Raw genomic sequence first — 13,146 nt, 5'->3', positions numbered from 1 at the left:
AAAAAAAAAAAAAGAAAAATGTTTCACATCCAGGTTAGTTCTTTTTTTCATACTATCATACCATATAACTGTGTAAATTTTTCTTCATTACTAACATGGTTTTATGGTAAAATTATGATACATTCAAGAATCTGAGTTGACTATTTGAAAAATAAACCTGGCACTTCACACTAGCATTTCTAAAGAACACAATATCCCCATTCTCCTGATTTTTATTTTCTAATTAAACATCCTTTTCTCGAACCCAACTTCCATGAAAGCATAAACATAATTTCTTAGCAGTGGGTAATTATTGGGCTTGCAGCCTGGCAGGTTGGAAAGAACTAGGGCTCAGAGGAACAAGATCAGGTTCTGGCTCTTTGTGACCTTGAGCAAGTAAAGACTTCCTGATGCTTCAACAAAAAGAGATCTAAAGAGAAATCAAAATGTAGAAAGGGGTTTGAAATTAACAAATAGGTAAAGATTTCAGTACTTATTTTTATTGAAAAACTAACCAGACAAACCTTAATATTCCTAATCATAGATACATTTTTATTCTATCTACAAACACAAAAGGAGATAACATAGAAAGTTATTTAAATCTTAGAAAACATATCTATAATGACAAACTCCAGAGAATCTAGAATAAAACTTTAGGACACTACTGGGCCAGATTCAATGGATTTAATTGGTAAAACCACAGACCAAACATTTCCAGCCACACCATTGTAATTATACTAGGTTAGCTTTCAAGAATATATTTTTTTCTTTTAATGTGTTTCATGTTCTTTTCCTATTTTGTTCAGTACAAATTTCTTTCAAGATAAGAAAAACAGCTCTGTAGAATTTTATATTTAGTGAATGTTGGAAGCCTAATGCAGTAGTTGGCACAAAGTCAATTTTGCTTAATTATGAATGCTTTCTTGGAACAATTTATATAACATGAGTCCAGGCACTTTACTTTTGGTAGTTTTCCTGATTTCTTTATCCATTTTTGGCCTCTTCAAATTTTTGGTCTTTGGTCAGTTTTGTAAAAAATTATTCACTTAAGAGTTTCAAATTTATTACTATATATTTTAAACATATTATTTCTTAATACTTTACCTGTTTGCAAGTTCTCCTTTTCTCAATTCAAACTATATTAATTTATATTCTTTTTTAATTATTTGACAATGATTTATTAATTTAGTTGTTATTTAACACTAAAATTTTTAGTTTTCTTTTAAGACTCGAGTTTATAGAAATTTACACATTTATTCCTAAAGCATTCCTCAGAAAAATAACTCACTGCTTCTTTCTACCTTATTTGTAGCTATATTAGTGATGCTCTTTCCCAGCAGATCTTTCCACCCAAAATGTAGCTAAATTAGGAGGTAAGTAGGCCAAGCTGGTGAGAACACACCTGTTCCTCATACACAAGGACACCCAAGTCACCAGGAACACATGCCGAGGGTTTAGCAAACTGTACATATAAGAGGCTCAGTACTTCCTCATCACTCCAAAATAAATATTGATCTGTACATACTGGGCCCCAGTTTAAAGGATGAATAAGCTTAGTATTATATACAATCTTTTTTTTTTTTTCTTGCAAACACAGCAGCTCTGGTTAGATGCAAATAAGAGATTCAGAAGCTCCTCATTTTCTTCTAGGCTCTGGCACTGACATTAGACAATGACAGTTTAGATGTCTATATTGCTTTTGTTTGCTTAAAACCATCCAAGGAAGTATCTTTTGTCATAGTACCACAGGCTCTAAAAGAATTAACCCCCTGTGAGTTAGTTTGTTTACCTAAAGATAAAAATTTTTGTGCTATTACCTTTCCCATTTCTTTGTTATCACAAAGAAAACATTCTGGGAGAAATGTCAGGTTAAGTTTTGCTCAGGAATCTAAGTGTAGCTCAAGAGGAAAGATGAGCTGCACCTGAATAAGCAGAAGGCATTTTTGGAGACAGACACTTAATTGGCCACAGTTAGATTCAAGTGTTGATCCTATAAGTTTATTCAATATCAACTTTCCAGACTTTCGCAGCCTCTGGCTAGGCACTCAGGACAGAAAATAGTTGGCAGCAGAGTTCTGCTGGTCCTCCACAAACTAAAGAGAAATGTTTAGGCCACATAGCCGGATGTGGCTGGTGGCCATAATATTTTCTAAGTGTTTCACAGGGAGTCTGTTCAACCTTTTCCATGGCACATGAGTACTATCCTTTCTACCTGATGGAGGAACTGGCACTTGACGTATTCATGCCCAGTGCCAGTCTAGATGAGATTATGGCAGGGCACAGTGGCTTGAGCCTATAATCCCAGCTACTTGGAAGGCTGAGGCAAGAGGATCACTTGAGGCCAGGAGTTCGAGACCAGCCTAGGCAACATAGTGAGATTCCCCTATCTCAAAAAAAAAAAAAAAAGATGAGACTATGAGTATGGGATCTCTGATTCTTTATTTAGGCTAGAGAATTGTTAAGTATTTGGATACCATTTTGTAAATATCCTAGGTGTGGTAAAGTATATACCCTCATCCCAAGACATCTTTAGGAAAATGTAAAATGCTAAAATGGAATGAAAAAAAAAATTGGGCAACACTGATCAGTTTACTCTACCTGAACTGGAAGAGGAAGCTTACACAGGAAGGTGGATATGAAAGTCATTAATTTTTCTAAGTTACAAAAGTAACTCATGAATATATTCTTTAAAAAATTCAGCCTTAGGCCGGGCACGGTGGCTCACGCCTGTAATCCTAGCACTCTGGGAGGCCGAGGCGGGCGGATTGTTTGAGCTCAGGAGTTCGAGACCAGCCTGAGCAAGAGCGAGACCCCGTCTCTACTAAAAATAGAAAGAAATTATCTGGACAACTAAAAATATATATATAGAAAAAATTAGCCGGGCATGGTGGTGCATGCCTGTAGTCCCAGCTACAGGCATGCACACAGGCATGTTGTTTGGGTTGTCCGCTTTGTATACGTGGACATGATTTCTGCTTCCATATGTCCATGTCACAGAGATACATGACACAATGGAAAAGTGACATAAATCCAAAGTTTTCAATTCTTTCATGCAAGGTTATAACTTTCAAACCTTTGAAACACTCTCACCCTTCTAAAACATCTACATATTAACAAATTTGCAGTAATTTAATGGTAATCAGAAAGACGCACCTGTGAGGTTAGGGAAAATGTTAAGATGATACCAGGGCACATGCAGCCTTTCCTCTCCCAATAAAGTACATACCCCAGGAACTTCTGCAAAGATTTTCTTTAACCATTATTATTCTATATAATGCAATTCAATCATCTCTTCTGGCAGGAGCAGTGGATTTCACTCAGCATTTAGAGTTGTTAGGTTGAAAATTTAGAATTGTTAGATGGAAGTTTAAATTCAGAACCGTTAAGCAGAAGTGTCAGATATGGCTGGGCATGGTGGCTCATGCCTATAATCCTAGCACTCTGGAAGGCCGAGGCAGGTGGATTGTTTGAGCTCAGGAGTTCGAGACCAGCCTGAGCAAGAGCGAGACCCTGTCTCTACTAAAAATAGAAAGAAATTAGCTGGGCCAACTAAAAATATACAGATAGAAAAAATTAGCCGGGTATGGTGGCACATGCCTGTAGTCCCAGCTACTCAGGAGGCTGAGGCAGAAGGATTGCTTGAGCCCAGGAGTTGGGCTGCTGTGAGCTAGGCTGATGCTATGGCACTCTAACCTGGGCAACAGAGTAAGACTCTGTCTCAAAAAAAAAAAAAGTGTCAGATATATTCCTAAACTCTGTTATCTATAAGCAAAGACTCTAGGGCCCGGGCACAGTGGCTCACACCTGTAATCCCAGCACTTTGGGAGACCAAGGCAAGAGGATTGCTTGAGGCCAAGAGTTGGATACCAGCCTGGACTACACAGTGAGAACCTGTCTCTACAAAAAAAAAAAATTTGTTTTGAATTATAAGCAAAGACTCTGATTCAGGATAACTAGGTCTCCTTTCTTGAGACCGATTCCAAATCAGGATCGGCCTTAAGTATTTAACAGAATATTAAAACATAATAAAGCAAGCATTTATTAATCATCCAGCCTGGACCAAGTACTTTACATAAGCTGTCATCAAGAATCCTCACCACAGCCTGATGTCGGTTTTGAACACAAGTTGGTGGTAGAACTGGAGTAAACTGGTGTCTCACTCCAGAGCCTGTGCTCTTCTGCTCTGCAGCCTCCCAAACTGGGGATGACTGTGATCCGAAACTAGATCATGTGGGAGGGTTGTGAAAAAAGTGTCTGTGTCACCAGTGTTCTAGGCCCAGCTGCTACTCAGAAATGGCTTCAAGGCGACAAGGAGGGAAGAGAACTGTCACAGCCCCATGTGGTTGGGCTATAATAGTCAAAAGCAGGGAATGGTTACATCTGAGAAAACACACTACCAATGAAAGGGAAGAAGGGAAAGTAAGCAGAAGAACATTCCAACCCTTAAAGGCTGGGCCAAAAGGCAGACAGCCAGGGAGGCAGAGAGGGAGAAAGAGGAATGAACAAACAGGCAGAGCTAGAGTCGGTTGTAGCAGAGAAGAAAGAGCCAAGAATCAAAAACCACACTGAGTGTTTGGGAAGTTGGGGCAGGGAAGCCAGGAAAAAGGAGAGGCAGAGGGGAGCGACTATGGGAGTGAGTCCAGTACCCTGCATGGGTTGGCCTGTGTGTCTCCTGTGCCACTGTGTTCTCAAGGTGGAGTCTACCCAGGGCTCCCAGCCGTCACAGGACACACTGAAGACTTTCTTACTCCTTCACAGGCCTGTCTGAAATGCAGCCATCACACCTGTGACTCAGCATATACGGCTGGGTGCCCCAACACTGCGCTACATTCAGACGAAAAAATTAGATAAGACTTAAAAGAAGCCAGGTTGTGGCTAAACTTTGATCCAAAATGAAATATCTGACCCACAATACTGACTTTTAACTTACTGCTTTGTAACTGCAGACCAACATGGGACAAGTTAGGAAAGGCTATATTTTCTTTTGTAAATTACTTGAAATACTCGAGTATTAAAATGCACTCCCAAAATGTTGCAAATGACCTATTTGCCCCATTTGCAGGGGGAAAACTTTCAAAAGTTGTTTTGAAGTAAAACATTGATGTATAAAATGTATCATGACTTCATCCATTATAGCACCTTAGTCCAGGCCTCCATCACCTGCACCACTGTATTGTCTCCCAGCTGGTCTTCCTCCCCTCTTGTACTCTTGCTTCCCTCCCTGAAGTCCATCTTCCACATACAGAGCAAACACAGTGACTTTAAAATGCAAAATCAGACTGACATTCTCCAATAAAGGCCCACTACACTTAAAGCAAAATCTCTTCATCTTGGCTTTCAAGGCCCTGTATAATCTGGCCCCTCCTAGCTTTCCAGTCTCTTCCCATGTCACTCTCTCTGTCTCCTTGAGTTCTCAAACACACCCAGCTTTTTCTCTCTCAGTCTTGCTTTAGGAACTCAGGGACCACGTCTGTCTTGTTGGTATCTGGCGGGTCTAGGCTGGTGCTTGGGGCACAGGAGGTCCTCATAATTTTTTGAATGAATAAAAAGGAAGCTGACAATCTGTAATGCAACAAATGTGCATCAGAGGGCTCCCTTGGCACTTGAGAACAAGCCTATAAATGTTTAGCTAAATGTTAGACAAGGATATCCACAGTGAGGTATTGATAAAAGAGGGAATGATCATAATATAATAAATACATTTCAAAAGTACCACACTACCAACTGTCTACAATTCCTTCTAGCTGTGTGAACAGATGCTTTCCTGTGACAGTCTGCCTGGACCTACACACACACAGATACCCATAGTAAGGTAGCTTCTCTGTTCCTCAGCATTCACATCTATAAGCAGAAATAATCGGGTGTGGTAGCTCACACCTGTAATCCTAGCACTCTGGGAGGCTGAGGCGGGAGGATTGCTTGAGCTCAGGAGTTTGAGGTTGCTGTGAGCTAGGCTGACGCCATGGCACTCTAGCCCGGGCAACGGAATGAGACTCTGTCTCAAAAAAAAAAAAAAAGAAAAATCAGCTGGGCATGGTGGCACATGCCTATAGTCCCAACTATTCGGGAGGCTGAGGTGGGTGCATCACTTGAGTCCAGGAGTTTATGGATGCAATGAGCTATGATCGCATCACTGCACTCCAACCTGGGTGACAGAGTGATAACCTGTCTCTAAAAAGAAAAAAAAGGCCGGACCGGTGGCTGACGCCTGTAATCCTAGCACTCTGGGAGGCCGAAGCGGGTGGATCGTTGAAGGTCAGGAGTTCGAGACCAGCCTGAGCAAGAGCAAGACCCCGTTTCTACTAAAAAATAGAAAGAAATGATCTGGACAACTAAAAATATATATACAGAAAAAATTAGCCGGGCATGGTGGCACATGCCTGTAGTCCCAGCTACTCGGGAGGCTGAGGCAGGAGGATCGCTTGAGTCCAGGAGTTGGAGGTTGCTGTGAGCTAGGCTGATGCCACAGCACTCTAGCCCGGGCAACACAGTGAGACTCTGTCTCAAAAAAAAAAAAAAAAAAAATTAAAAAAAAGAATAAATAAATAAAAAAGAAAAAAAAATTATAAGTAGAAATAATGACGGTACCTCCCTTAAAGGGCCGGGGCAATCATTTTACTGTGCTAAAATTTCACCTATTTTTCAAGACCCTGCTCAAATACTGCCTTTCCTCTCTAAGAGGTAGACATGCTTAATCTCTCAATCTTGAATACCCCCATGTGGCTCTCCTTTACCTCCCTTCCACAGCCAACCTTTTGGACAAAGTTTCTATATTTCCACTTGTTCAACTGATCATGATCAGTCTTTTGCACCTCACACTCCACTGAAACCATTCTCTGTAAGATCCCTAATGGCCTGTTGCTAAATCCAATGGAAAAATTTTAGTCTTCCTGTCACTAGCTACTGACACTGCTGACCACTCCTGCTCCTAGAAACATTCTACTCCCTTTTTTTTTCTTACCAACCTGGCTACTCCCTTCAGTCTCCCTTGGAAGCCTATAGTCCTCCACTCACCCCATATAGCCCATGTCTCACAGGTCTCTTATCCAGACTCTCCCATGAGCTCCAAACTCAACTTGGCTTTCTCACAGACACCAGAAGCTTAACATGGCAAAAATAAACTCATCATCCTATGTGGATTTACTGAATTATAAATCTTGGTAAGATAGCAAAACCATCTACTCTGTTAGACCCAAGCCACAAATCTCAGATCCAGCTCAAGTGGCTCCATCAAAGTCTCATCTTCTGTATCCCTTGTTTACTCTATTTGCTCCCTTGGTTCTTTCTGCCTAGACTACTTCAATAGTCTCCAACTAGTCCCTGTGTCTCCACTCTTTTTTAAATAGTAGCTTTGTTGACATATAACTCACATACCATAAAATTCACCCACTTAAAGTATACAATTCAGTGGGTTTTAGTACATTCACAACATTGGGCAACCATCACCACTATCTAATTTTAGAACATTTTCCTCACCCCACAAAGAAACCCCATACCCAGTAGCAGTTACTCCCCATTCTTTCCTCCTCTCAGCCCCTGATAACCACTAATCTACCTTCTTTCTCCATGGCTCTGCCTGTTCTGGACATTTCACATAAATGGAATCATTTAATATGTGGCATTTTGTGACTATCTCAACTCTTGCCCCCTCCTCCACGCCATTCCACCCTTCATAGTTTCCAGATTGATCTTCATACAACACAACTCATGTTAATCCCTGGCTTAAAATCCTTTAATGGCTCCTGGTAGATGTCGGGATAGAGTTCATCCTCTTTTATGTATGTAAAGGCCCTTGCCAATCTGCTTCCTGCCTGTACCCCCAACCAATCCATCTACTATTCTCCCTTTATTTCACTCGAACATTCGGTTTCCCGGACATAACATCCCATATTGACACTACCACGTCTTTGCCCGTATGGTTTCCTCTGCTTGGAGCATCTTTCTCCATCTTCCTTATCTACATACCTAGTCCTCACCTCTTAACACTGCTCAGACCTCACTAAGTGATTCAGAAGCTGGGTGCCTCTGCTTCCATGGCACCACCTAGCACACTCATTATTTCACTGTGCTGCAACACTGCTTAGTATTTGTCTCCTAAGAGATTACTAGCTAGTAACTGAGGGCACAGACCATGTTTCATTTAACTCTGCAGCATTTAGCACAGTATCTGGCATGAAGGAGTCACTTAAATACCTGTTCTGTTGAATAAGTATCAGTAATGATCTTGGAATTAGCATATTTTTATGCACACCCCACAACACCCAAGGGGGTAATTTTCAATAAAGAAGCTCAAAAGTTACACATGCACCCAAATTTCATAAGACATTACAAAAGGCACAGGATCTGCACATGACTATGAGAACTATGCCAAAAAACATTCTTAGAAAAAGTAATGGGCAAAAACCATTTTGGTTTGCTGGAGTTCTACAACAAAACAAAGAAGACTGTTGTTTCATTGCCAATTTCTCATGTTTAAAACCTAAACTCATACTGATTTTGTCCTTGAAAAACTGCTTGTAGAAGTTATGTTCTAGAAAATGTTTCTTATTTTTATAAAAAAATTTAAGCATAGAAGTATATTTAATGAGCCATTAGGTAATAAGAATAATTTTGTTAGGGAAAAGGTATAAAAAAGTACCTGCAGATAAACCTTCTTCACACCAGGTACATAATCTGCAATCCGGCCAAAGAGCAGTCGTCCAACTCCTGAAGTGATGCCAATACACATGAGAACCACCTCTTTATTTTTTTCATCTTGAAATCTTTCCTTTACATGTTTCATCTGTAGACCAAAGAGAAGGAAACCATAATATATATGGTAGGAAAACTTGACACGGTTTGAGGCTATGCATCAAATGCCTTTGTTTTTCTACAATGTTATGGACTCTCACCCCCTTCCAAATTGAAGTAATTATAAAATTTATTCTGTGGTAATTTTTCATGAAAATATATGAACAAAATCTAATATGATCTAGCTCACATAAAAAGAAATAGGAGTTTTCCCAATAAAGGGTTACCAGCACACACTTGATAAGCTAACATTAAGCCATTAGCTAAAGGAAGAGAACAGAACCTCTGAACACACCACAGCCTTGTTCTCTCAAGGTCACCCAAGGACCTAGCACATTATCTACTTCTGAGAGACAGTTAAAGGGTCAATTCTTGAGTTTCATTTCTTCTAGGAGGACGTGAACCAAATTGATGGCCCTGAAATAAGTATACTAGAGCTTCCAGGATGAAAGCATAATGTTCTCTACCTATGCAGTTGCCCATGTGAGAACAAATAAAGATTCAGAGGCAATTTAACACAGTTCAAAGACAAGCCTCTGGGCCGGGCACGGTGGCTCACGCCTGTAATACTAGCACTCTGGGAGGCCGAGGCGGGCGGATTGTTTGAGCTCAAGAGCTCAAGAACAGCCTGAACAAGAGTGAGACCCCGTCTCTACTAAAAATAGAAAGAAATTAATTGGACAACTAAAAATATATATAGAAAAAATTAGCCGGGCACGGTGGCACATGCCTGTAGTCTCAGCTACTCGGGAGGCTGAGGCAGAAGGATTGCTTGAGCCCAGGAGTTTGAGGTTGCTGTGAGCTAGGCTGACGCCACGGCACTCTAGCCAGGGCAACAGAGTGAGACTCTGTCTCGGAAAAAAAAAAAAAAAAGATGACAAGCCTCTGGAGAGTCAGACTGCTTGCTTCAAGTTCTGGTTCCCTCTTTATCAGCCTTGCGACTTTGGGTAAGTTCTTAACCTCTAGGGTCTCAGTTTCCTTATCTATAAAATGGAAATTGCAATAATACCTACTTCAGAGGGTGGTTATGAAGATTAAATAAAATATCGTGTAAAAAGCTTAGAATAGTGCCTGGCACACAGTTAATAATACTCAGATGTTAATTTTAGTCTCTTATTAAAAAGACCTTTCCCCTCCATTTACAGTCTACTTAGAACAGTGCCTATAGTCACCTGTGGGCCATTGATAACCAGTAAGTAAGCATATTTTGTTCGACTTTTCCATAATACCTAATAATCATTGTCCTCCACATCAAACATCAGCCTGAGTTCTGGAAGTCTGCAAGCAAATTTCCCACCAAGTTCAATGGCCCATATGGTTCCCACATGGCAGTGAGTAGTCTTTCTGGATGACATCTGCGTAAGACACTTTCATTTTGCATTTTTTAAGCCTATTTGTTTATCTCAACGCTGTCTCCTTTCTTTCTTCTCTTTGAAAACTAGTAAACGTTCTCCCTAACCGGTCTTGCTTCCCCCAGCCCCTGATAACCACTAATCTACCTTCTTTCTCCATGGCTCTGCCTATTCTGGACATTTCATATAAATTGAATCATTTAATAAGTGGCTATATTTTCACACTAGTCTAGAATAATCCTCCTAAATATGGCTTTAATCTCATCAATTCCTTATTCAAAGGTTGCCCACTGCCTACATTTACACTCCTTAGTTTGGTATTCAAAACCCTCCATAATCTGTTGCTAATCTATCTTTGTACTTTTATTACCTACTGATCCTTGGCTCAAAAATAGAAAATTCACATTTCTATAAGGCCTAACCAAATAACATAAAGGATTAAAATGGATTCACTGGAGAGAAAGGGCACACCCTTCAGGGATTATTACCATACATGACTACCAATGTTGTCAGATCTAACTGCCAGCCACCTTTTATTTTAAAGAAAAATCAGAAATCTGGATTTCCTGTAGAAATGCTGGTACTTAAATTTAGAATACTGTGTGATCCAACCCTACAAAAGCTAAACAAAACATGTCTGCAAACTGCATTAGGCCAGCTTTGATCTCAGCCTTAATCCTATCTGGCCCAGTAGGACAGGTTTATTCACAATGTCAATTAAACATGCTAATATGTTCTTACCTCTCCACATTTCTGCTGCCTCTTCTACCCTCTTTGACTTTCTAACTTCTTCTTATTGCCTACGGTTTTCATTTGGCAGCTTAGGTATTAAGTGTTCCTACTGAGCCTTGTTAGCTTCTTTGAAAGTTCTTGAGCAGACTCGTCATGTAAAACTAGACATGCACACCTGCCTGTCTTAAAGGCACCTCAAAGTCAACATGCCCCATGCTGAACTCATCTCCCCCCATTTCACTTCATACTACCATTTTTGCCCTAACTACCCACGGCAGAAAACTGACAACCATCTTAGATTACACCATCTTCCTCTCTTCAAATCCAATCCTGATGATGTTACCACCTAAATCTCTCAGACTTGCTTCCTTTTTGGTCCATGGTCCCTGTAGTATTTTAGTTCCATTCTTATCACTCCTCATCCGGACCACAACAGCAGCCTTCTAACATGCTTCTTGCTTGAGCGCCCTCTCCTAAATCTCTCCCCTCTAACCTATATTCCCTGAGGCTATTAGGTTAAGTTCAAAATTAAATGTCACTTCTCTGCTTAAGATCCTTTTATGGCTCCCCTATCCCTTAGAGTAAAGCTCAAACTTCTGGTTTGACAGATGAAGACTTCTGCTTTGCTATCACAAGGTCACCTCCAGCTGCTTCCTTAAGCACACTGTGTTAACACTCTGGCCAATTGAGCACTGAAATACAGCTAGTTTGAATTGAGAGATGCTGTAAGTGCAAAACACACAGATGATTTAGAAGTCTTTTTTTTTTCTCCCTGCCCCCCTAGAAGTCTTAATGGGAAAAAAAGCATGCATGATATCTCAATAATTTTTAGGTATTGATTCATGTTGCAATATTTTGGTTATTATTGGTTAAATATTAATAAAACATATCACAAAACTAATTTCATTTGTTTCTTTTTACTTTTTTTTTTAATGTGGCTATTAGAAAATTTAAAATTACTTATGTGGCTTGCATTACGCTTAAGAATCTACTTGTGGCTGCAAAGACAAAGACACTGTTGATGAAGGTGACTTCAAGCTGGCTTATTTCTCCAGGCCTTTATTACTCCCCATCAAGTGCGATTAGACAAAATTGAAAGAGATGGATTCCAGCTCAATTCTGGAGGAAAATGAATGACCTGATCTAAGCCAGGTGGGATATAATTAATGTGCACTCACTGGCTTTATTTGAAATTTAAATCCAGACCCCAATGTATTGATCCACTTCAGGAAGCACCAAAAGGATCTATTACGAGTTTTCAAGAAACTTTCTTTAGTATTCATAAGACTGAATTTACCAGTCATTCTTTTGATGAAACCAAGAACATCTGCTGCCAGATTGCTATTATTCTTTATTAGTGGTTATTTTTGCTCCCTGCTCTACTTTGTAATTCTTCAAAGGAATAATAAGGTGAAATGTTTGGAGTCTTTTGAAAGAGGGTAAATTGGGTAATTCAAATTATGCTTAAATGGAAACTTAATTCTTTAATTATATGGGACATTATTTAATCAAATTTTGTTATTGTTGTTATTTAAATAAAGAAAGCTTCTAATACTCCTTACCCATCCCCCACCAAAATCTGCAAACTAAAAAAGTTTGTTTAGTCAGTGAGTGAGGCAATCTGGGGATGCTGGATCTGTGGGTCCTAGATATCCTTCCTCACCGAGGCAGCAGTACCCAAAAGGTCTGGTGTGTTCTCTTTGTAGCCTGGTCCTCCCATGACCGCTACTCACTATTTTACAAATTTCTGCCCATTTCTCCTCTTCTGGAGACTGGTATGCACTTTAGTTCAGCAGAAAGTATGAATATTGGGCAAAACTTTGAGTTCAAGTGGCAACAAAAATAGAATAAAAAAAAGAATATTGGGCAAAACTGATATTTTTTTTTTGAGTCAGAGTCTTGCTCTGTTGCTTGGGCTAGAGTGCCGTGGCATCAGCCTAGCTCACAGCAACCTCTAACTCCTGGACTCCAGCAATCCTTCTGCCTCAGCCTCCCTAGTAGCTGGGACTACAGTCATGTGCCACCATGCCCAGCTAATTTTTTCCGTATATTTTTAGTTGTCCAGATAATTTCTTTCTATTTTTAGTAGAGACGGGGTCTCACTTGCTCAGGCTGGTCTTGAACTCCTGACCTTGAGTGACCCTCCACCTCAGTCTCCCAGAGTGCTAGGATTACAGGCGTGAGCCACCGCACCTGGCCCCAAACTGATATTTCTAATAAAGAATTGCATGGGTAGAGACATGAAAATGTTGAAGAGATGTTTTCATACTTAACCTATTTTTAAAACCAATAT

The 13,146-nt window shown here is 40.1% G+C and overlaps 1 protein-coding gene across 1 annotated transcript in view; it reads right to left on the bottom strand.

Annotated features, from left to right (window-relative positions):
• Positions 1-13,146, bottom strand: part of SLC16A10 (solute carrier family 16 (aromatic amino acid transporter), member 10) — a 127,641-nt gene that overhangs the window by 29,892 nt on the left and 84,603 nt on the right. Inside the window, exon 4 of the mRNA XM_012642833.1 lies at positions 8,618-8,761. Within this exon, the coding sequence (XP_012498287.1) occupies positions 8,618-8,761 (144 nt within the window). The remainder of the gene's footprint in view (positions 1-8,617; positions 8,762-13,146) is intronic.

The sequence above is a fragment of the Propithecus coquereli genome, unplaced genomic scaffold (genome assembly GCF_000956105.1).
Source record: "Propithecus coquereli isolate 6110/MARCELLA unplaced genomic scaffold, Pcoq_1.0 Scaffold189, whole genome shotgun sequence".
NCBI lineage: Eukaryota > Metazoa > Chordata > Mammalia > Primates > Indriidae > Propithecus > Propithecus coquereli.
The sequence above is the reverse complement of the archived record's forward strand: the minus strand, read 5'-3'. Positions and strand labels throughout refer to the sequence as shown.